This window comes from Hesperophylax consimilis, chromosome 7 (assembly GCF_061612785.1).
Source record: "Hesperophylax consimilis isolate HC1 chromosome 7, BYU_Hcon_1.0, whole genome shotgun sequence".
NCBI lineage: Eukaryota > Metazoa > Arthropoda > Insecta > Trichoptera > Limnephilidae > Hesperophylax > Hesperophylax consimilis.
The window spans coordinates 23,856,421-23,881,827 of record NC_142842.1 but is presented as its reverse complement, the minus strand read 5'-3'; the positions used below and the strand labels follow the sequence as shown (position 1 = coordinate 23,881,827).

At 34.0% G+C, this 25,407-nt stretch overlaps 1 protein-coding gene across 4 annotated transcripts in view; it reads right to left on the bottom strand.

Moving 5' to 3' along the window:
* The window catches only part of LOC149422517 (methanethiol oxidase), a 475,124-nt gene extending 456,355 nt beyond the window's left edge, over positions 1 to 18,769 (bottom strand). The window contains exons 1-2 of one of the 4 annotated variants that reach the window (XM_089633333.1): positions 18,671 to 18,769; positions 18,347 to 18,435 (exon numbers count right to left, since the gene is read on the bottom strand). In XM_089633333.1, coding sequence (XP_089489459.1) covers positions 18,347 to 18,356 — 10 coding nt within the window. In that variant the 5' untranslated portion in view covers positions 18,357 to 18,435; positions 18,671 to 18,769. The other 3 variants (XM_089633332.1, XM_089633335.1, XM_089633334.1) reach the window with 3 other exon arrangements.
* Between the last annotated feature and the right edge of the window lie 6,638 nt (positions 18,770 to 25,407).

Genomic DNA, 25,407 nt, shown 5'->3' with positions numbered 1-25,407 from the left:
TCTGAGCAGATGCTTCATAAAAATGAAGAAAATGAAAATGCACAGGGTGCAACTCGCCAGGGTGGCTGGAAGTCCACCCTCACACTACTGCCTGAGGATATACCGGAGATACTGTTCTCGCCTCAGGATCCGTCAGAGGATTCCAGGGCTGTGATAGAAAAGCCACAGCTACCGTTAACCCCTGTGCGGCTGCTTCATAAAAATGAAGAATATTACGAAACATTTTCGCTAAGTAATGTTGGCGAAAAGAAACGACTCGCAAGGAAAGGGGTCGACAACCAGGCACATAATATGGCGCTGATGGAAAGTGAAATTAATTATGCTGCACTATCATCTGGAGGCGTATGGTGCCCCGGAAACACCATTTACGAGGACGATTCAAGATTTGTAAAAATAGTGAAATCTGTGAAAATTGTGACATCTTTGAAAATTGTGAAATTTATAAACCTGCCGAGTGATACTTATCAGCAAATGAATCCATGTGAAATCGGAACACTAGCGGCACAAGAAGTGTATCCACTAAAAATATTAATCGAACGAGATAATGGTGACAGCTTTGTTACACGAGAAAACAATGAAGATAATGTTTATGTTGCGCCCATCACGGCGCTCAAATGGAAAGAATCAACTCGGTTCCTAGATACGGGACAAAGAATTGCCGTTGCTGCAAACATGAAAGAAATATTTCTCCAGGTGGAAATGAAAACAGAATACCAGAAAAGGTTATTTCTGCCGGGGGAGAATCACCTGGAAGAACCGTGCACATATAATATGACGAAATCGAAGTTCATTGGCACGCCAGATGGAAAAAGTGAATTTTCCGATGCTACTGCAAATACTTATAGTCCTAGTGTTTTCCTGTACTTCCCCTCCAAATCTACCGCTGACGTAATCAAAATGGCACGAGAGTTTAAATCGTTTAAGAAAAAGGTTGTTGCTGTACAAGCTTCTAACTTTATCCTCTGAGCCGAGGAATAAAACTACACAAGGCGTAGTTGAAATAAAGATTGGAATAAATAATAAGGAACCAGATAAGGTTCAGATAAACCCAATAAGAAGAGTCATATGAGTTTTAATAACAATAACACTGACTCAGTAATAACAATAACACTGACGAACTTGAACTTCAAACGAAAGAATTGTGTATTATAAACAAATACCTCACATGTAAACACTTGACATGTGGGTCACATAACCGAAGGCCGCCCTTTACTTAACAGGCGATTCGTTCATTCATTCTGCTGAAATATGAAAGCTGATTACTTTAACGATCACTTCATGCCGTCAAAAGATACGGATTTTTAATTGAAATTGAAGACAACATAGCAGTACCTCTCAACGTCAGAAACTTCAACGAATATCTACACTTGGAAGATACCAACACAACTGCTGTGAAAACCATTGTTCTTCACACCTTAAGAAGATACCTTGCTGTCCGAGGAAACTATTTGGTGAAAAATACTTTTTCACGTTGGGGGTGTACCGGACAGCAGGCGGATGGACATAATTATTAAAATAATTATGGAAATGAATATTTACTGTTATCATGCAATTAACGATGCCGAATCCCTTTTGAAGCTTATCACCGGACACGTATCATGTGTCAAATGGGATTTAACCGTAGTAATTAAAATTTGGTTATTTTTCTTGGTTCCTTAATGCTCTCATGTATCCTGTTTAGAGATAAGAATATTTGATGTACATTAACACGTGTTCAATTCAAGCTCAATAAATATGCAAACAACTGCCACAATCAGTCAGTTGTCCGACGACATTCGCAAGTTGTGTTTCTTTGAAAATCCTTACATAAGGTACCCCCGAGAGGGAACCGGCATTTACAGTCGATGTCACTGGCGTAGGTGTCCAGTACAATGGTCATTTCCCCGATTTCTCTTATCCGTAGCGATACACGATTTATTTGTTTTCTAGCCGGTTTCACTTTTTATCGTATCTGTAATGGTTTAGAAAAGAGACAACGGTCATGTTTAGTGGTACCACCTAACCTTAGCTAACCATTGATTGGCGCCTTTGATAATGGGCGGGAAGGTACATAAAGCGGATAAGTAATGAGTATTTGTAAAGCTACGTGCAAAGAACCATCGAGATTTCTATAAATTAAATAAAAAAGAAAATAGATCATTACTTTTTTTCTAGAATGTTTGAGATACTGTATATGAAAGACACTGTATATGAAAGACACTGAATATGAAAAACACTGTATGTATTTTGCAGAAATTACATGTCACCCTATAAGGAAAACGACGGCAAGGCGGTTCTTTCGAATGCTGAATGGCAGCAAATTACGAAGAAGAATATTGTATGAAATATGATTCAATGAAATTCTTGTTTGTAGATTCATTGCTATTCGATACTGCAAAGGGTTGTAATATTTTCAGAGATCACGGCCTGAATTCATAATAAGATCATCCCCGTATCATATACAATAAAAGCAAGATACTCTCATCTAAATTTCCATTCAATTGTGGCATTCTAGGCTTGATCTAATTTTTCGCCGTTGGATGAAAAACACTTGGAACGTGACGCGAATATTCCAGATTTGATTCCTGCTATCGAGGGCTGTGTCAAGATTCATTTTTCATCGCTTCGCACCCGTTGAATATTTAACAGGTTCAGGTTTGCTTTTTAATGTCGGAATATTGTTCAATTAATTATTTAAATTCGACAAACGAAAATGGCGTGAATCGTGAAAAGGATACGAAATTGTCCGAATTTCGGAACAAGAATAATAAAATGATAATTTAAAGAAGATATTTTTTTGGGTCCGGTCGTAAAAACACACTGTGGACTTATTAAATGGAATCAATAGGTAAATTCTTGTTATTTTCGGCCATTTTTGGGTGTACCATATACATAATGGAGACAACGTGACGATTTTAGTCAGTCAATTTTAAATAACCATAACGGATATGTTTGTTTTGTGCGTGGACATTGGCAATTTAAAATATAAATGTCTCCAATCAGGGAACAAATATTTGTGTATCAATATTTTTACTGAACTAAAAACAATAGCTTTATACGTCTGTTATCTATGCCGGTTTTACCCTGAATAAACGCGTATGTTTATCACAGATGGAGATTGGAGATGAATGATGGACTTGCCGAACGTCACAGCAGTGCTGCCAGGGTCTATTATCTATGTGAGGTGTCAGCCCTTTATTAGCAGCAGACACATACCTGGAGGCTGTTGGTGGACGCGGTGTACTCTCTCGCTGCAGCAGCTGGTCCAGTTTCTTCACCACCTAAGATTCTTGCTGCAGAGTCTCCATCTTCTATCTTCGTCGAACGTCACAGCGGTACTGCCAAAGTTTGGTATCTGTGAGAGGATAGTGTGTCAGCGCTTTATTAGCAGCAGAAACATACCTGGACGGATGACGAACCTTGTGCTAGCACTGTTGAAGGACGCGGGGGACTCTCGCTGTAGCAGCTGGTCCAATTTCTTCACTACCTAGGATTCTTGCGGCAGAGTCTCCATCTTCTGGCTTCATGTCACCTGTTCCTATACTTCATTTTGCTTAACTTAATTTACCTTTATTTTTGTAATACCTGTATCAACTGTAAAGCGCCCCTGAGGTGATATCTCACAAAAGCGGCGCTATACAAATTTTCCAATAAATAATAATAATAATAATGATATTTAATCTACATTTTCTTACTCAATGAACCAACTTTGAAAAGTACATTTGCGTCAACATAATAAATTATGAAATCGATTGTACGATTAGTAAGAATGGTATTTTTTCTGAATCGATTCAGTTTGGTTTATATATATATGTAATATGTAATGCATAAATGGAGACCACATAATCGACGCAAACTCTAAATGGCTTCATACGTATAGATTTTTGATTTGATAATGTTTGTGAAGTCATTTTTACGTCTTGTTATTAATTCGGGCATTTTGTCTGCTTTGTTTGTGATTTGATTAGTGTGACATTTATATTGTTACTTATTTGGAACTATTATTGTCACGGTATTATTATTAAATTAAATATCATGTATTTATGGTATTATGAATAAAAAAATTTAGGTGCTTTTTTTAAATTTACACTTATACTTTTAAACTTAATATTTATGTTAATTGCACATGTTGTGCCGTTTGTATTTAAATAGATACTGGACGAATGTTGAAAACAGCGCCCTTGAGGTGATTTTGCACAAAACTGGCGCTATACAAATCATACAAATATTATTATTATTATTAAGGCGAATCGCGAATTTGAACGATGGTATTCAATCGGGTAATTTCTGGAAATATCTTCCCCATTGTTCTATTTTCAGTTTTAGATATCGATTAAAATACATTTATTCAGAGCTAGCATATATTACCGCTAGTTCCGATTTTTACAAATGCGAGGGACCACGATGGTAGAGGAACGTTCTTTATTTGTCTCCCTGCTAAAAGACCTCCCTTTATAATCAAAAATATCTTTGAAATGGTCTAGCCGTGTTCTGTTATAAGATCCGATCATCTGGAGCCAGTGAGACTACGGCATCCCCAATTGGGGAAGGTACGCTATGAGACTGAAGGTTGTGAGGAGACGAAGGAGGTGAAGAAGAAGAAGGTGGGGAAGTAACTGGCTATATAGATCTGGTCACCATACACGGGTACAGCAATTTCAAGCAAAGTTTCGATTTTGAATGGCAATATCTCACCAGGGCGGTACTGTAAGTATCTACAACTCTTGAACCTGCTCCAAATATAATATAAATTATTTTAAATGAATATCTTTCAAAATAACATAAATAAATTGTTCTTGCACATGCCGGAATTTGAACCCGCGACCAGAGGATTCATATTCGTAACCACCATAGACATATGAATATTAGTAGACCTGCCCTAAGTGATTAAAAGCGTATTATCCCCACTCCCCATACCGGTTCCATTGGAGCCGGCTGTGCTCGCGCATGGCCTCAAGTGAAATTTGAAAACGTGACGTCATCATTCTTGTGCGAACTATGGTCGAGGCATCATCGGCTCATTTTACGAAATAACACGGCAAAATGTTGACTTGTACTATGAAAACTTGTAAAAATAGATGTGAAAAAGAGAATAAACCCAATTGTCGTATTACATTCCATATATAAGCATTATTTTACTTTATTTTAACCATATTCACATCGTATAATATGAATCATTTGTTACTATCACATCGAGAAACGTCTGGACGCGAAACACAAAGCTGGTTGGTTGCTGGGAAGTAAATTATGAACATTTATAAAAGTGTCTTAACTAAATACTTAAACGAAATATTCGACTCTGGAAATGGAACCGAATTTTTTTGCCGAGTTTGGACTTCGCAAATTTGTTCATAACGTGGCGAGTAATTTACGCTCCCATGTAAAAATGTCTATTCATTCAAAAGCAGATTTTACTTTTAAGAACTAAATGGTGATATTATAATGCGAGATGCCTATTTACTGTCAGATTGATTTATTGACGAATCACAGTCAGCTTAACCCCCTTCGTTCTTCAACAGTTGATTTTACCCCTCGCCATTATCTTCTCGTCTATTAATTCCTATGTCTGTGGTAACCACAGAGGCGGTCAAGTGCTATTTCTTCCATCCTCAAAACACATCCAAGTTAGGAGATGTTAGTATTTCCCTTGTTTTAATTTTGTACTCACATGCGACCTAACCTAACTTGAAAATGGTTAAATAAGGTGATTAAGGCGATGCACTACGTCGTGTAATATTATAAATTGAGCCGCTATCAATAACAACCTTTACGTAGATGGCGATAAGCTTAACACCATCGGTCTGTTTTGATTTATGCAAGAAAAAAACATGGGCAAAAAGTGCCTTTTATTTTATTTTGTGGATGTTCAGGCATAAATATTCAATTTTATTTCCATCACTTTATAAATAACTTAATTTGCTACATTATACAATAAAACCATAACCAAAAATGGGTTCGTAAGTAGGAGATTTTGAACTTTAAAGCAGTTTTCATAGGCCTTTACATTATTTTTTTCTGGGCTTATAAAAAGACTTATCTAAAAAATACTCGATTATTTCAAAGGCCAAGATGTATTCTACTCGCAGTATTTAATTAAAGCATCTGAAACATTTCTAGGCGACCAAATTTTCAAACCAAAAACACATTATTTTGCATTACTACGTATGGCATCGCCTTAACATTTATCACAAGAAACAATTTCTGTCGGATTTATAAAGGCCGTTAAAGTAGACAAATTGTGGTTATAATAATAATTAATTAGAAACACGATAAATCAAATAAAAGTATCCTTTTAAAGTCCTACGCCCATGTAACGTTGCTTTTAATTTACATCGCAAAACCGTTTTGGACATTAAGTTGTTTTAATATTCCGCTAGATGGTGTCTCGCAACTTTTATCACGGCCATGAAATACCAATTTAAAGGCTGTATCTAAACGCTCGGAAGTTCAACTGGCGACACTTACTTTCAATGTAATCTGAGGAGCCTCGCGAAGAACTTTTAAAAATAAAAATAACATTTGTCGGAGTTCTTGATATTGCAAGAGATTAGAAGTTAATGTGGCTGGGAGCTTTTTCCGCCTTTGAAATGCTTATTTGTCTTATTGGTCGAGAAAATTACGAAAAATGTTAAAATGTGACTGGGGCACATTCTTGTAACTGTACTGTATTATATTACATGTATTATATTTAGATGAGAGGTGAAGCGAAAAATAGGTTCCACTTCTTTACCTACAACTGACCTACAACGCTCCTTTAGCCCATCTAATTTAGCCCGTCGTCCCACGGCTAAAACTACCGAGCCCGGCCTACTACCTAATGTTTCGACGATATGTTAGTATGGAATCGAACATCTTATTATATTCTATGTATTAAGTGTATTCATGGGGAAGAAATCATTTTCCAAAACAAATGAAAACATTTGTGATTATTTTTTTGGTAAACTAATGTTTAAGACAAGATTTTTTATGCATAGCACAAAGGGTAACAATTATTTTTATAAGCAATAATTATTAGCCTGAAACACTCATCCACATTGAAAAATCTCCTGATAAAAGATACATGACGCCAACATATGGTATAGTGCCCTATAAATACCTATACAAAAAAGTGAAATATTGAATTATTGTTAAACTTATTGCCGGCTTCTCATTAATTAATATCTAAATAGTTTGTTTTTTTTTATTAATTGTATTTTCTATTTCGTTCCAATAGAAAATACAGGTAATAAAAAATAAACTACATATTATTTTTTACAACATGTATTTTCAATTGGAACGAAATAAATGTATAATTTATTTTCAATAAACGAAAATAAATGGACTGTAAGCATAACCGTTCAAATTCATACCAATTATAAAAATGCGATATCGAGCAATTTTAACTACAAAAGCATGGGCACAGATTATATATTTATTATTTTTACAGGCAAATTGTCCGATAACAATATAACATCACACGAATGGAAAAATAAAAGAGATGACTGTGAAATGCGAGCACATATGCATGAAGAACGATGACAAAAATATGAGTAAAAATCATAATGTTTTTTCATAACCTGAAATAGGTTTCGATGAAGTCCATGAATTAATTCTTATAACACATATAAATATTTGCGCAAAGACAGTCAAAAATAATTTAGACTTACATGAAAAAATTCTATGCTTTGATTTGAGTTGGTAATAATTAGTATCGTCATTTTTGACAAAGAACGATGGTATCCATAATAAATTGGAAGATATATATAAGCGGAAAACGTTGCATGTGTCGTGACGAAGGACTTAGCAAGCCGAGGGATGGAACTCACGATATCTGGGTGGGACTCGAATGCGATGCCATCTCAGTCACTTGTCCATTTAAATATTTAATTAATAAATTATATTAAGAGTCTACTTGTAGGTAACAAAGAAAGTGAGTCGTTAAGGAGTCGAAAATTTTGAATTTGTAAATTACAACAGTATTTTCTATGTTGATCTTATCAATTTGGGAGGCGGGCATGGGTACCGCCGCCCTGGGAATCATTTATTGGATTGCCATAGGTCACCTCAAGTTGTTCGATTCGTTTGGTGTCTTAGCAGGAGTGAAGGATCGGGAGATACTGGTTAAGAAAGAACTTTTGACATCTCCATTAGGACTCTCTCAGAACATTACCGTGCACCGCAGTGGGAGGGATGGATTCATACGCCCGTTACTCTTAAGCACACTGAACTCAGATTCCTAGCCACCCTCATACAGTTTTCCTTCCCAGAACTTCCTATCCTTCTTTTCCTAAAAAGACCCTCCACATTGCAACCCCAAATATGACATAGATCACCTCATGTGTGGAGATAATATAAAAAATAATGAAAATCTAAAGAAGAAAGACCGAACCCTTAGCAATTCCTTGCACAAGTCCGTGCAGACCAAATGATAAAACCAATAACGAGTATTTTCAAGACGAGGAAGAACCAACGAACGATAAAGAGTTTTTAGTGTACTTATCAGCCTTACCAAAAAACGTGGTGTAAATATTACGCGGCTCGTAAGATCGGAACTGTGAAAACTTGAGTAATTACCATGGCGTCTGTTTTTTTAAGCCCTTTGTTTTTTTTTTTTTGTTTTCTTAAACCAGGCTTAAGGACGGCTAGACGGATAATGGTTAAAGTCGGAGGTAATCCTATGAATGAAGCCAAGTAGTGTTGTTGTATTTATCAACTATATTAGTGTAGGTATATATATTTTAAAACTATGCTCATGTTATTAAACTACTTGTAGTAACTAATCTCTACGCAAGTAATAGCTTAGCGGGTATAAATTCCCACTGTGTAAAAAATATACCAACATCAAAAAATATTTGAACATTAAATAAATTACTCTAAGGACGGGTTGTTTCGGAGAATTTGAACAATTCATCAAATTTCAACGTTAATTTGCGAGTTCTGTGAAAGTCCTATTCAAGTTCTGATATTATATCATTATAGGCTAGTTGCTTGACAGAACTGAAAATATCTTTCACAGAACTCGTAAATTAACGTTGAAATTTGATGAATTGTTCAGATTCTCCGAAACAACCCGTCCTAAGAATTCAAAAATATATTACATCTTTTAACGTACACGTAAAACATGAACCGCAGTTAAATGAGAATTTTTTTGCGTCTTCTATATTATTTTTTTTTAAATTTAAATTTGGACATTTTAAATATTCCCGGCCAAAAATATTATAATGTTTATTTTGCCGTGTATTATGCCGTTCTGCAATTTTTTATTTTACCAGAGTTTCAGGCAGCGTTACAGAGACTATCATCGGGGGCAGATGTGTAATATTGTCTACATCAGATATCTGCCCTGATGATAGACACTGTAAAGCTGTCCGAAACATTATTTTTTTATTTATTATGTGCATCTATATAAAAAGGTTTACATATATTTTTTTGGCTTTGCCTGTCTCATTAGGAAATCCTGTGCCGAGACAGACTACTTAACAAATATTTTATAATATTAAAATAAAGTACATTTTTCAATAAAGCAAAAATATTTGACAAAAAATTTCAGGTTGGTAGGTAGTGGTAACAATTGTGAAATAGAGGATTATATTTGGGTGAGGTGACTTATTATTGCACGACCTTTTTTGATGATCCATTGTTTGATCAGGTATTTTGTATTTGTTAATATTATTCGATTTTCTTGTTTTTCAGGTAGGTTATTGTATATTTTAGGCACAATGTATTTAAAATTTCTTTGACCAAATTTTGTGTTTGTTTTAGGTTTTTGTATGAGTTCTTTGGTTTTGTGCCTCGTGTTTACAATATTTTGGGTATTTTCATAAAATGTATGTGTTTTAGTTTTAAACAGATGAGTTAAGATAGTTTTTGTGTAAATTTGTCTAATATCTAATACATGGAATTTGTACAATATATCTGCAGTACTTGTTTCTAAGGGAACTTTCATAACTAATTTTTGTGTCTTCGATAATGAATCTATAGCTGATAGTGTTGCACCTCCTCATGCGATTATTCCATACTCAATGACAGATTGAAAAAGAGAGTAATAAACAATTTTCATAGATTTGGAGTCTAGTATGTTTCTAATGTTTTTGCAGAAATAAATATGTTTTCTAAGTTTATTCGTGATAAGGGCAATGTGTATTCCACTTAAGATATTTATCAAAGCAAATTGAATAAAGTATGAGGTAGGACAACACAGCATAGTACCCTAATCATAAAACGCATTTAAAATATTGCCGGTGTTAAAAAAAAAAAAAAAATATATCCTATTTTTTTTAAATACTGAAACTCAGGTAGGCACATCCTGTATCTATTATGTAGTTTATAATTGATCACACGAACATTGAATAAATTTATAACGACAGTTTTCGAAATGTTTTTTTTTACAAATTATCGACGAAAAATAATATTTTTTCATGACATCTCACAGTAAGATAAAAAAAACATATGGTTTTATTAGGACAAAATTTTTTATATCAATTTCGTAAGTAGGTATATTTTTGGACCGTTTTTCCGCTCACTAGAATAAGAACATGCTATTTGTAAGATAGTATGTTCACCTATCAACTGGAAATTATTTAAATACGTTCATTATCTGTGTTGTCATATCGTATTTTTAAAATAAAATTAATTAGAAACTTCAAAAATATTTACAAGATAAAAAGGTCGAGTAGATAGTGTCATTTTGGCAGACTTTACATCATAACCGCATGATATTTAATCAGCACAATCACATTATGTATTTTCACCACAATAAGTAAACGTTATTTTCAAATAGTTTTATCTCGTAGGTGCCAAGTTCATAAAAAAAATTGTTGCGATTGAGCCTCTTGCGCGCATTTTTAATTGGTTTTGACAATCAACAATTAACATTATTTCTAATATTCTCAGAAGGAAACTGTTGTTGATAAGCAGATTCTTGGGTGGGCAATCTCATCTTTAAAAGGAACGCTCGATCATTACACAACAATGTAAATAAACTAGAAGCATTAACGACAAATCCAAACATTGAACACTGTGAAAAATTATTTTAAAGACAAACTTATCAAAAAAACCGTTTCTATGTGAATTTTTCTTAAAATAACCTATATCACTCATTTTATATCTAGTTTATTACTTACCTATTTACATTTATATCACGTCTACAAAACACGTAATATAATTATTTTTTACTTTTTCACTGCAATGAACTTACCTATCTTATTATTGATTACTTAAAAATAACTACAATAATGTAATGTACACTTAACACAACATAAAGTATTCAAATATCTTAACATGTAGAAACCCACTGTAAATACGATTTTATATGTAATTACTTTATTTCTTTTTTTTTTAATACATATGTATATTTATAAATAACAATTGTTTCAGAGTGATGGTATACTGTGTGCATTGCATAATTTCAGTATAAAAAATATATCAGCAACCCGGTGGAACGCTGCAATAGCCCAAATAATATATTTTTATTGGCGTTTTGCAGCTTACTTGTAGTTATTTATATTCATAGAACAGTGTTTTCGATATGCCATAGAATCTTAATATAACATCGATATTTATTAGATACTACCTGACTGTTATTATAGATTTGAATAAGACTGTTTTTTTAGGTTTGAATAAGCTGTCTGCTATTATATATTTGAATAAGTTGACTGTTATTAAAGGTTTAAATAAGTTGACTGTTATTATAAATTTGAATAAGACTGTTTTTTAGGTTTGAATAAGCTGTCTGCTATTATAGATTTGAATAAGTTGACTGTTATTATAGGTTTGAATAAGTTGACTTTTATTATAGAGTTGAATAAGTCGACTGTTATTATAGGTTTGAAAGTTTTGAGGTTGTCAATTCTAAGGTAACTGAAAACTGGGTGCATTTTTAAGATGGAAATAATATTATTTTAAACATTTGCAAAAATTTACTTTTTCAGTTATTTGTTTCACTTGATCGTGCCATGTCTTCTTCGGGCGTCCTCGATTTCTTCTACCATTCACATACTCCTCATACATTCATTATTCTTAATCTCATCTCTCATTTCACCACAAATAATTATTTGATTCATATCTTCCTCGGGCCTCTCCGACCATTTCTACCATTCGCTCATCAGGATCATGAAATCCACATTGTTACAGTTTAAAAACTACAACATATCGACTTAATTCGACTCCGTATATTATTCCAGTGCAAAGATAACATGTCACGTCTTCCTCGGTCGTTCTGCCATTCACTACTGTATACCATATTGTAACTACAAAAAATGACATCATATCGACTCTAATTTGACTTCGTACCTTATTTCAATGCAGAGAAATGCGTTAACTTTTCCTCTGGTTTCCCCGACTTTTTCTACTATTCAAAACACCCTCTACTACTACTTCTGACCCTAATATTAACAAACTTTAAAACAAAGAAACTGATCAGTATAATGAACGTCCGGCTGACATCTTGCACGAGAGAGACAGCATACAATCATGAGGGTTAAAAACGCAGGTATTTATGATCAGTCTATCTTCGTCATCACCTGGCATCCGAGATAATACTATGTGTTAATTACAGTATGTTGACTATTATTACGACATCCTAACATCACACTAAAACGGTATTCATATAAAAGGCAAAGACATTAAGGTTAGTAAGAAGTGTTGTATCAGAACCAGCCGCACAGGAATTCATAACAGGAGATAGTGGCTTTTAGAAAACAGTGCCTTCGTGACAATGGACGGTGAACTAGGTCAGCTCAATCTCGCAAGGAATCTGGGCTATGTCTTAGTGGCTCTCAAAACTGTAGTCACAGCCACATGAGTAAAGCGATTCCTGAAAGAAAAACTGAAGAATTAAAATGCATACCTAATAACTTTGTGTTGCTGTAAGCTTTGTCAAGAAAGAAAATTAAAGGTCTATAAGCAATTTTGGGTAAATGTAATATGTTTAAAAACCATAAATGTCGAAACTTAAAAAAAAAAATGGTTTGACTGAGGATTGAACACTCCTATCCAGGAATTGTAGTCGACAACAAAGAATAAATATATATTTACTAGTGGCCACGGACAGACGTTGTCCTGCCACATATTGGGTCCAAAACTATACTACATATGTTTAAAGCTGAAACCAACCACACACATTCACAAAATTTAATTGAAATCGTTTGGGCGGTTTCGGAGATTAGCGTGTACGAACACAATGACACGTGATTTTTATATATCTATATTTTTTTATATGTCCATTATGGGTATTCCAGCTATTATGTTGAACTACAAAACTCTGTTAAATTATATGAATATGCTCAAATTGTCACGACAACAGAAGACAGAAGAATTTTCACTAACTTGGTATTTCTATATAAAATTCTAAATGATTTAGTTGATAGTCCGATATTGCTAGAATTGATAAGCTTTCGGATTCCACAACGTAATACTAGAAGTCAGGATTTATTTCAGTGCAGAAATTCTGGGACTAACTACCATACGTATTTCACATTGCCCAGAATACTAATGAAGGGAAAATATTGTACCAAGTCAGTGGAAATCTTCATATATGTTTAAACAAATATAACATGTTGTTAATGAAGCGACCAAGTTATGTACAATAAATAAAGTATATTTCTTGATATTCTCGTGTAAAAGCCCCGAAAAAGGGCGTTAATAAATAAATAAATAAAAATAGATGTGTTTTAGTAAAAAAAACCTTGCTCTTTACAAGTCGATTTTTTAATGTGATTTTATGTACATATTTTAAAAAACGACTTATACAAGAAAAATGTTATATGCAGAGAACTGGAGCCCTAAAAAACTGTTCAAAGAACTTCTATGCATCTTCTCCATTCTATGTTTATTTTTTTATATACAATCTTGCTCATAACTACGTGAGACTATCGTGTTACCTCGTTGTATGCGCTATCAATATAACACCGAGCATAATATTTGCCTAGTCAATCAGTAAAGAAATGAAGATAATGTTTAGATAAATATAATCTGTTGGACTGTTATGGGTTGTGTCAATGACAAACATTTTATTTAAAACGACATTGCGTTGGAGCTGATTTGATGAACTTGGCAAGTAACCGTAGACAAGTTCGATTGATTTATTACACCGATGTCAATATTAGAGGTCAAATAAACTAATACAATTGATAATTAAGCAATGAAATGATTCAGTGGATGATAATATTCAAAAATTAATAATAGGTATAAACACAGACATAGGAATTAATAGACGAGAAGATAATGGCGAGGGGTAAAATCAACTGTTGAAGAACGAAGGGGGTTAAGCTGACTGTGATTCGTCAATAAATCAATCTGACAGTAAATAGGCATCTCGCATTATAATATCACCATTTAGTTCTTAAAAGTAAAATCTGCTTTTGAATGAATAGACATTTTTACATGGGAGCGCAAATTACTCGCCACGTTATGAACTAATTTGCGAAGTCCAAATTCGGCAAAGTAAATTTCTTCTGTTTGCAGAGTCGTAGTTAGTTTCAGAGTATTTAGTTAAGACACTTTTACAAATGTTTCATAATTTACTTACCCCAGTAAACAACGATGAGCACACTTGAGAATCGCTACATTGTGATGTGATAGTATATGTTTCTAAAACTGATCCATATAATACGGTGTGAATAAGCTTAAAATAAAGTAAAATAATGCTTACTTATGGAATGTAATACGACAATTGGGTTTATTCTCTTTTTCACATCTATTTTTACAAGTTTTCATATCACAAGTCAACATTTTGCCGTGTTATTTCGTAAAATGAACCGATGATGCCTCGACCATAGTTCGCACAAGAATGATGACGTCACGTTTTCAAATTTCACTTGAGGCCATACGCGAGCCCAGCCGGCTCCAATGGAACCGGTATGGGGAGTGGGGATAGTACGCTTTTAATCACTTAGGGCAGGTCTACTAATATTCATATGTCTATGGGTATAAATGTTTTTATTTCAGAGTAGCAGATTTTTTGTGATTTATTTACTTGCATCTTCGAATTATTAATTCTTCAAATACTGTATATTTTAATTATTGTGGGTCTTATGCAGGGGTGGGGAAACTTTTCGCCCATCGGGGATTGTGGAATGCTCGATATGTTATTATAAACTTATTTTATTTTCTTTTTATTTTACATCTGATAAAAATGGAAAATGCAGGACCAAATCTAACATTCACAAATGAGTTAGAACTAAAAATTTAAAAATACTGTAAATTTATACCTGCATCCGTAACGCGAGAATAGTTTCCCTTGAGTTGCGTCCACAGATGAGTCCGCAAATAAGTTGCGTTCAAGTGCGTTAGTATTTTTGCGTAAGAGTCTACGAGCCTAAATAATTGTTACATGCGGAACAAGCAAATAGTTTTCTTCATAATTTTGCAGCATATGGTGCGAAACTTCATTTCAATCTCCACTCAAAACATGCGAACAGTTTTTTTCAAAAAGTATAGCGGATGAATCCACAACTGGAATTTTAATACATATTTCGGAAAACAAAACTGCTTTTGATTGATTGAATCTTTGGGAGTCCCCAGCTTCGATTAAAACTATACACCGCTAATGAATATCTTTTCCTCTGATTTTGCACACACAGTCTGCAATTTGAATGTAAGTGCACTTCGAACACGATAGTATTTTTCTTCAAAATACGACAGCAGAACAATCTCCAACCCAAATCTTAACGTTCATTCTGAACACAGATCTGGTTTTAACGTTAAGTGTTACTCCTTGTGCGAGTTTCGAACTTTAGTTAAGACTACAACCAGAACAATTAAATGGTGTTCTAAGATTTTTGCAGATTTTTCCTTCATAAATGCGTCTGCGGATGAATCTACAACTGTAATTTTATCTGTAAGCGGGTCCCCAGTTTAATTGGCGTAACACTTACAATTTATTTTCACACGTTTAATTTCTTATTAGTAAAATAATATGAAATTAAAAACTATGTTGAGTCGCCTATACATTTTTGTCTTAACTACTTTCTAGTAACGTAGTTGCATACACGTATGTACCTATAAGTATGTTATACCTTTCTTTGGGTTTCGTAATAATGTCTTAATATATTTGAAGCACCGTGATAGAAAACCGTTCTCGCATTCTGAAAGTAATTTTTTACACTCTTTTGTGGCACCGAATGTGCTCGCGGGTTCCTCACGTCCTGGTATAATGCAAGGTATCGGTAATGTCGAGGCGACACCGACTCCGACATAACTAGATACTTGTACGATGTTGGAATTGTACACAGTCGCAATGAATCAAAACAATATATTTTTATATAGGTACTATAAACCCCATTGTTTAAAAAAAAAGTTCGGTTACGTCACTCCTCACTCATTAAAACTAAAAGGGTGTTTGTGTGATTTCTCACAAAGCAAATCGTGAAAGTGGAAGAGAAGATGAGAGAGGAGCGCGACCCGTCACCAAAGGGTTTCCTGAGAACTCTTGACATTATTTGACATTGACCTCTCTCAAAATCTGTTCTACTTTTGAATTCCGACTTATCTCAGGCATGCCGATCTATTTCGAAACCAAGCCTAGCACATCATCAGTCACGCGTAAATGAACGCTAAAGAAAGGTAAGAAGATGTCATGCATAATGATATGATATCGTATTTTAGATTATTTCATGAAACAGCTGTCCAAAAAATAAATTACCCAGAGTAAAAAAAATTAGCGGTTTTTGGAAGTGCAGTCCAATACTATTATTTAAGAGGTATTTCCATTAACTATATTCCATTCAGTTGACTTAGTTCTGATATTATTGTTACAATTAAAAAGAATTATGAATCGAGTAGTCCTAATTGTAAATCCGAACAAGCGTTAAAGTACACTTTAACCTGTAATATATTTTACAGGTAGACTATTGTCGTTCTGTAGTACATATTTAAATAAAAAATTACATATGTATGCACAAAAAACCGATCATATTTTAAATAATATAAAGATAAAAAAGATGATTTTATCTATTAACTAATCGGTTTAATTTTTAATGATATTTTTTAGCAAAGAATTAAAGTTTTTCAATTAGCAAGCTAAAGAAAATTCTATCCTATTTTACATGGACACGGACAAACAAATCTTTAAAATATGCTCGGTTTTGGTTCTTTCGGCACCTCAGCACTATTTTTGCAAGCACGTAAATCCTAAATGCAGCGTGCGGTGAGCAAAGCTGGCAGAATACCAAAATCCGACCAGCATATTTTTTAATAATACTCTTATGGCAAAGGTACGAAAAATGCACTCCTGTAAATGAACTATGACATGATTCAAAGAACGTGTTAAGAAGATTTTTATACATCCATGCCAGAAAGCGTGGGTCAGGTACCTAATAGAATTGCCGTTATGGAATGCGAGGTTATGAAATTAGGCTAAATTTTGCTGAGATTTTTGCACCTTATGTGGTATTTTTTCTGAAAACAAGCGATGAACTGACGGAAAAATTGTGTCATGGATGTGTCTGCTCGAAATGAGTCCAATTTAATTTTATTTTGGGTGAAATTAACAATGTGTGTATCAATCTCATTGGAGTGTCTGAAGCCGCGACATGTCTTACGCAAATATATTTTGCCAAAAACTCTAGATTTGATACATTAGTCGGAAGGTGAACATCACACATTTATGTTATACATTTTGCAAATTTTACGTGATCGTTCCGGTGTACCCGCATTTTGTTCATTATTACGTAAAACGTACCTACCGTAAAACCTTTTTACGGTAGGTACGGTACGGAGATTTAGTATATTTGAGAAACACTGCAAAATATTTATTTTAGAGGAGAAATATTTAAAAAATATCTTTTACTACCTACAACGAAAACAGGTTCATTCTCGCCCAAAAAAATAACAGTGGCGGGCGGTAATTTAATGAACAAAAAAAACAAGATTTAATTTAGTCTGGATTAAGCACTCGGCTATAAAAATATTGATATTCTTCATAGTACAATTCTATCATGGTATGCATAAAAAAAACATAAAAAAACAGGAGAGCGATTTCAAATTTATGAACTGTGATGACCTTTATTGTGTGGCTAGGTAACAAATGCCTATTTTTGTTTGAAATATATTTTTGAGATTTTTTTATTTTGTTAGTTTTTTTTGAGATTAAAAAATTGAAAAACCTAAATTTTCTCTTTTTTTAATTATACTCCTGATATCTAGCATGTTAGAATTAATTATGGTTAAATAACACCCTAGCGGTAGGCATAGAATTTTAAATATAATCAATTTTATCTAATATAGAAAAAAATTAAAATATATTTTATAATAAATGTGTTTTAGAGCGGCAGAAAATTACACTAGCAATAAAATCGGATAATAAAAGTATGTAGTTTTTAAATTACCTAACCTGAAATAATTTGTAATATCAAAATTCACACAAACAATAAATAAATTTATGACCTACCTTTAGGCATTTTGTTTTTCAGTTGTCCCGCTTCGTAAATCGATGAATAAAACACTTTAAAATATTACTGCAAACTTTTGAAATATAACCTGAAAAAAATACACCAGTTTGAACTGAAAGCAAGTAAAATTAACTATTTGTTATTTGTTTTCGTCCTGAACAACACGAATAACCTTGAACGCGAATCTGACACGTGTATAAATAAAGTTTCTTGTGCAAATTGTTGTTGTTATTTCTTCAAATTTCAAACTCAAAACACAGTAAAAACTTTTGTATTCTATAACTAACTTAGTAATGCACGACCATAATAATAAGTATACTAACGAAACACTAGATTAATTGCTGTCAGATCTCAACAAGCCGGCCGGCGTAACCGCAACACATTTGTTGAACTGATCAGTGATCAAGCACGACCTACCTACCGAGTCATAAATTGAACGTCAAAATAATATAGTCAGCGCTGTGCAGTGTTGCCAACAGGAACAGATTATAACTTGTCTATGGATAACGTTGCCTGTTCGAATTTTAAAGTTAAAACATTATTGTAGATAAAATCAGTGGTTGGCGGGTAATAATAATGTTATGTTTTAATGCATTTTATCTGTGATGGAAAAACATTAATGTCGTGTATAAATAATATTTTTAACGTAATTTTCTTAATTTTTAGGTTGTGTTGACACCTGCTACGTAAATGTTTGCCCTTATAAACGTGTAGTATATAGGTACTACGCGTGCATAAGGTTTGAACAGTGAAAAATTTGACTTATCACCGTGGTTAAAACGGTCAAAAACCAGGCTCAAGGCCGGCTTTACCACATCATGTTTAACGGGCGTGTTAGAATCTAATTAGTAATACAGTAAGAGTTTCTTATTTTTGTTACATTAGCTCCACACAGGAGGTACTGAGGATAAAATCCCCTTTAGGCCTATGTAATCTTTGGGGACGCTGTGCGGAGGGTATTTTTAGGAAATGATCTGGGAAGGAAAAGGGTATGGGGATAAAGCTTGTTGTTTTCATTAGTTTGGGGACCGAATGTGGTCGTCTCCTACAACAAATGTTCCATATTAATTATGGCATAGTGAGATTAAAAATGAGAATTTTTGGAAAATACCAAAGAGTACCGAAGATATATAAGACGGCAAACTTAACATGAGAACTTGATTATATATGAAACTTAAATATTGTAATCATAAATTATAAAAATATAAACGGCCTCCGTGGTCGTGGACTCCTGAGGTATACGAATCCTTAAGCTGGGTCCAGACATGTTCTTTTCTCCGTACCGTACCTCCGTTTCGTATCAGCGTCGCGATCAAAAACACTAGTTTGGACGCCCGTTCGGTACGGTACGGTGGTACGGCGTCTCGATACGGATAGAGGTACGCTCCGATCCATCGCGAGTCGGTTTTTCGACCCGTTCAAAGGCGATACGGTACGGGTCTGCGCCAGTCTAGACGTGTTCGCGGCGTCTTACAACTTTCTCTGTTTTTGAACAATTCTAACTCCCACCAACGTCGCCTTTTTTGTTTTTTTTTCGTTATATTATTGTGAATAAAAATGAAGGACGCGCAAGCAATCGTCAAATTCTCAAACACTTCCGCAGTCGACGACATGGTGGGAGGAAATGAACACGCGATGATCGCAGCGACGTTACGGAGATACGGGCTCTTGATCGCGACGCGGATACGAAACGGAGGTACGGTACGGACAAAAGATGATGCGTCCAGAGTTTTTGGATCGCGACGCTGATACGAAACGGAGGTACGGCACGGAAAAAAGAACATGTCTGGACCCAGCTTTAGGCCGCGAGTTCAAATTACATTCAGATGTAAATTACATTTAATTTTAATTGTGTTATTTAATTAATTCATATAAAATGATTATCATATACTTATGACACGTTGCAGAGTGAAAGATTATTTTAGTATTCTCCTAGTGAAATACCACCATTTAGAATTGAAAAAATGGCTTTAGCTCTACTTAATGACCAGATTTGAATATCCAGATATGTTCTTCGCTCTTCCTCTTACCTACTCCTTCACCTTTCCACTACCTTCAACCTTACAAAAACTTACTAATCATGGATGCTATAGTCTCACTGACTCCACACGTTTAGAACTCTTGTGCGGTATTCTCATAACAAAAATCTCGTAAGGTTAAAGTTAGTGGGGAGAGGAAGGAGATGAGGAACAGGAGATATACCAGGGTCGCCAAACACGGCTAAAGCCATCTCAAGCAATGTTTCAATGCAAATTAATAAATAAAATTTACTTGCGCTCGCCGGGATATGAGATCTGAGGCTGAAAATAATGTATCATACAAACGCTAGGTAGATTTTTTAACACTATTAGTTCTGTGAAAAGAACACAACAAATTCGTAATACAAGAATCGGCTCTAGTCTGAACTTTATGGCAGTTCACTTCAAATCCTCATTTGGGCAGAAACATTATTTGTACCAGGCTCCACTTCTATTTAATAGCCTTTCAGATCACATTAAATGGTCAAATTCCTTGTGTACATTTAAAAAGAATCTTAAATTATTTCTACCATCCGAGGATTTCCAACATATTCTCTCATCTTTGTCCTTTTAAATTGTGGCATAATATTTTGAATACGTTTATTTTTTCATCCTTTTCTTTTTATAATGTAAATTATTTTTTTCCCTCTTTCTTTCTTCTCTGTGTTTAAAAATAATAGTTTGTTACATTTTTCTTGCAATTAAATATCAATGTATATCATGGTCACCCTACATGTTTGAAACATTATACTGTAATGAATAGGTTGATAAGTACTATGTAGGTATCCAATTCGTAGAAACGTCGATGTAACAATATTTTTATCTTAATGTGTAATCTTTTTGCTATTTGTTTTATTATTTTGTAAAATTATTAACCTCAACACAGGCTTGTCCTAGTGAGGTTAAAAATTCTAACTTAAATAAAAGATACAATGTAAAGAAACGATAAATAAATAAATAAAAAAATGAAAGGAACCTAGCACCAGCACTGAAAGTGTAACCAAATAACATTTATATAATAATTATTAGCGAGAAGGCAGATTCTTTAGTGGTAAGATGTTTTAAAGAAGATAATCAAAATTTCAGGAAAAAGAAAAGTGGTCTCAAAAAGAATTAAAATTAGTGTCCTTGAATCATAACGGCTCAAGTCACATAAATATATATTTTTTTTTTACTTTTGTGATTATGTCACATGCATCTACCAACAATATGGTCACAAGTGATCAGTGGTCAATAATTATCATTGATAATTTCTGGTTATCCTTGGGTTTTGATGTGTAAAAAAACTATATTAACATTACAAGGTCAAAAAACTCAAACGGGGGTTTACTCGAGGCGCACGACCGGTCGGTGGCTGAGTTTATATCGGGTTTGGGTACCACCTAAGCGGAGTGTGTTCAAATCCTCGACTGGCTAAGTCCTGCATCACAAACACAAGCAATGTTTTCCGTTTACTGTTATAGTAGTAGGAGATTTTCAAATATTGTCAAGTTAATCGTAACCCGGGAATGTTTATCTTCCTTAAAAAATATATAAAATTAGCGGTTAGCACCAGATTTGTTTTTCTAGAAGACTTGTTTGTAACTTCCCGAGGGATTCAGTTAAAAACATCTCAGATTGTAGTAATATGCTTATCAGAATTAATTAAAGCAAACCCCGTGGAAAATCCATTATCTAGGCCTGCTATGGCAAATTCGACCGTAAGTCCATCCAAAACGCTAAGGCCGCGTGCCACCTATTTTATATACGCCTTCTTCACTTACGTCGTTAAGATTCTGACTTTATTTACCGAATATTGTTTTGTCTTAATGGAGAAATTGATCGTTCTACTGATGTCTGAAAAAGACAGCATGAGAAAGCGAGAAGAAAGGACCATAAAATAGTGTGACCGATTGTGCATTGTCTCTTTTTCATCACATGAAACTCGAAAAAATACAGTGTGTTAATTAAAGTCAAGACTCGTATTCAGCCATCCTAATCGTCAGTTTAATCATACGTATTTATTCTAAAAGTTACGCAGGGGTAGTGCAATTCAATACATTCTATAGGTGACAATAATAACTCATAAAAAGAAATTACAACATCTAATATAAGAAATAAACCAAGTAAATTATAGAAAAAAATAATTAGCACAAAATGCAAAATAAACACTAATCATTATTTGTTTAGAGAAGAAAAAAAATGTTTTTGATGAATATGGGCTTATTATACAGGCCTTGCAGATAATTTAATAGTACACAACCACTAACCCTGAACAAATCGAAAGTGCGCTTCGCTGTTAAATTTGGCAGCCACCTCTGGTCTGGAACCCCAAAATACCTATTAAAAACATTTGAATCTGTGCAGAAACGGTTGGTCCGTTTAATTCCCCTATCTTGACAAACGGATGACAATCTTTAGAGCACAGGCGTAAGGTAGGTATGCTGTCCTTGTTCTACCTGTGTTACAATGGAAGATGCTCATGAACGGGTCGCTTCTTTGATTCGTTCTTGAGTTCAACAGCTCGACTTTGCAATAATTTGCTGGCCTCTTTGTTTCCTCCCTTCCACAACATGGATCTCTTCAAGACACATGTACACTCTTTTGTCTTTTTGTGGTTCCTGTGTGGAGTTAATTTAATGTATTTATCAAGGGGGACTCCATCCTGGCAGCCAGGGGCAGTAATGATGGTATTCTTGGATCGGCATAGTCTGTCTCATAGGTTTCACATGAGGTAGCGAAGAAGTGCCCTGAAAGCGTGTACTTGTACCTCATGGAACATTTCAGTAGCGGTACAATAGGATATCATATTATCAAACATCCTGAATTAAAATTTGCTTTAAAATTTTCAAAATCGGACCTGATGATTGTTTGAATTCAGACAAGCAATAAAGTAAGTACCTACCTAAAATATTATTTTTATTTCTTTAATAATTCTACATTTGAAGTGTGTAATCCTTTTGTTTAAATTCGCATCCGATGATTTCTCAAGTTTACAAACCGTGTTCATTCTAATTGTAAATTTCTGACGTATATTTTTCTACAATAAATATTATTATATCATAAAGAAAATTAACAATATAATATGAATTTGAAAGGCAATTTCATGGGGTAAATATTTATTGTGCTTGATATTCCTTTTATTTATGTTAAATGTGGATTATGTTATTGACAACATCAAAATGAATACGTAATGACTCATATTAGAATTTCAACCAGAATACATAAATCTCTCGTTTATGGTTCCCATAAAAATGTTGCCATTTTTTAATTAATAAATGAATGAGCTAAATCTAAAACTAATTGCTCTTTAAATTAAAGTATGAATTACAGTCAAATATAGTTTAGCGTTACTTGCTTTATCAAATATTATGAAATAATTCCTATGCATCACCATGCGACCTCGAAAATTCTCCACTTAAATTACTAATAATTATTTTGCTACCGTGCAAAGTGTAATTCATTTATAAATGGAATTTGCGAGAGTCCTTCTAAATTCAAGTACCTATTATTGAAATATTGTTAATTTATGACAACTGTTGACTTATTCTGTTATAAAAGCTACACTGTTAAAGAAAATGAAAACTAACAACAAATATTTTTACTTGTTCCATTATTCCTGTGTGCCATCCAATTGAAGTTCTCTTTGATCCACTTGGCTGTGAATTATTTTCACAACGGGAGGAACATGACAAGAACAGCATCATTAAAAAAACTCCAAAGGAACCTTCACAATACGAAATACTGGCAGGCTAAAAAGACTAAGTCATCTATTGAATTCCATAACTATGTACAGTTAATGCTAATGAGATAATTTATGTTGGCTAGAAATAATTATTGTTATTTTCTTTAATGGTAAATTTGGGAACCGATATATAGATTTTGTTTTGCCTTTAAACTCATAATTAGGCAAAGGCGAGAGGAAGAGGAATTTCGGATAAGGATAGGAGATGCTCCCGTAACTTATCAACTAGCAACAATAGTCCTTTGTAAAGAACACTGCAGCGGTAACTAAAACCGCAGTGTCTTCCTTAAGACTCTTCAGGAAGACACTACCATACCACGATAGAATAGTGGATGATCCTTGGTTGATGTCGGCAGCTTGAGAACGGGTCATTTCTGTGATGTTTTTTTCATGGGTCATACGGCACGCTAGCTTATCCCTTTTTCCTCCATCATCAAACCCCCTAATCATCCGCATCCTAAATGCGCCTCACAAAGTTGCCCAACCAGATGACCACGTTTTGTTCTCCACAAGTGTTCTGCTACAAACAAATAAGAGCTCTAGTGAAATCTCACAAAAAAACGATAGACTGGAAAAAATCCAGTAGAATTGTGGGTCAATCAAGAGCACCCAAAACTTCAAATTATGAAGGCCCCAAAATGTTTTACCTTAAAGCAGTATTTATTTTTTCTTCATACTTAAGTTCAGTATTTTTCGAGTCACCTGTTTTTTTTCAAACCCAAAAATAAGTCGCTTCGGTGTTCTGAGAAAATAATTTAATGGATAACGATCATTTCCTCCAAACATTCTAAAATAGACGAAATCCTCAGCTTAATTGAAGTGTAAAATATCTCATTTTTATGACAGATTTATATTAATTCCCGCAGTGCAGTTTTGCTACATACGCTGTTTTATTTTTATGTGGTATACAAGACAAAAACGTAATATATCATGTGATGAGTCCAGAGATGTGCAAAATGGATACACAAAACCATTTGAAATGCAAAATGGAAATGGGTCAAAACTTTTCCATTTGAAAATGCAAAATGCAAAATGGTTTTTAGAAAAGCATTTCAAATGCAAAATGCAAAATACCTATTTTCAAAATGCATTGAAAATGCAAAATAGTTTCTCAGGTCAAACAATTAAAATAATTATAGAATTTTTAAACAATTTTGTGATTTAATAATGGACATCAATGTAGAACAAACATATTACATGATGGTAAATCCAAAAACACCACGACTACAGATTATGAAACCACAAAAAATTTGCGCGGGACTAATAGTCCAAGCGATGACCGTAAAAATCCCATCCCATAGGCCACATGAACCAAATT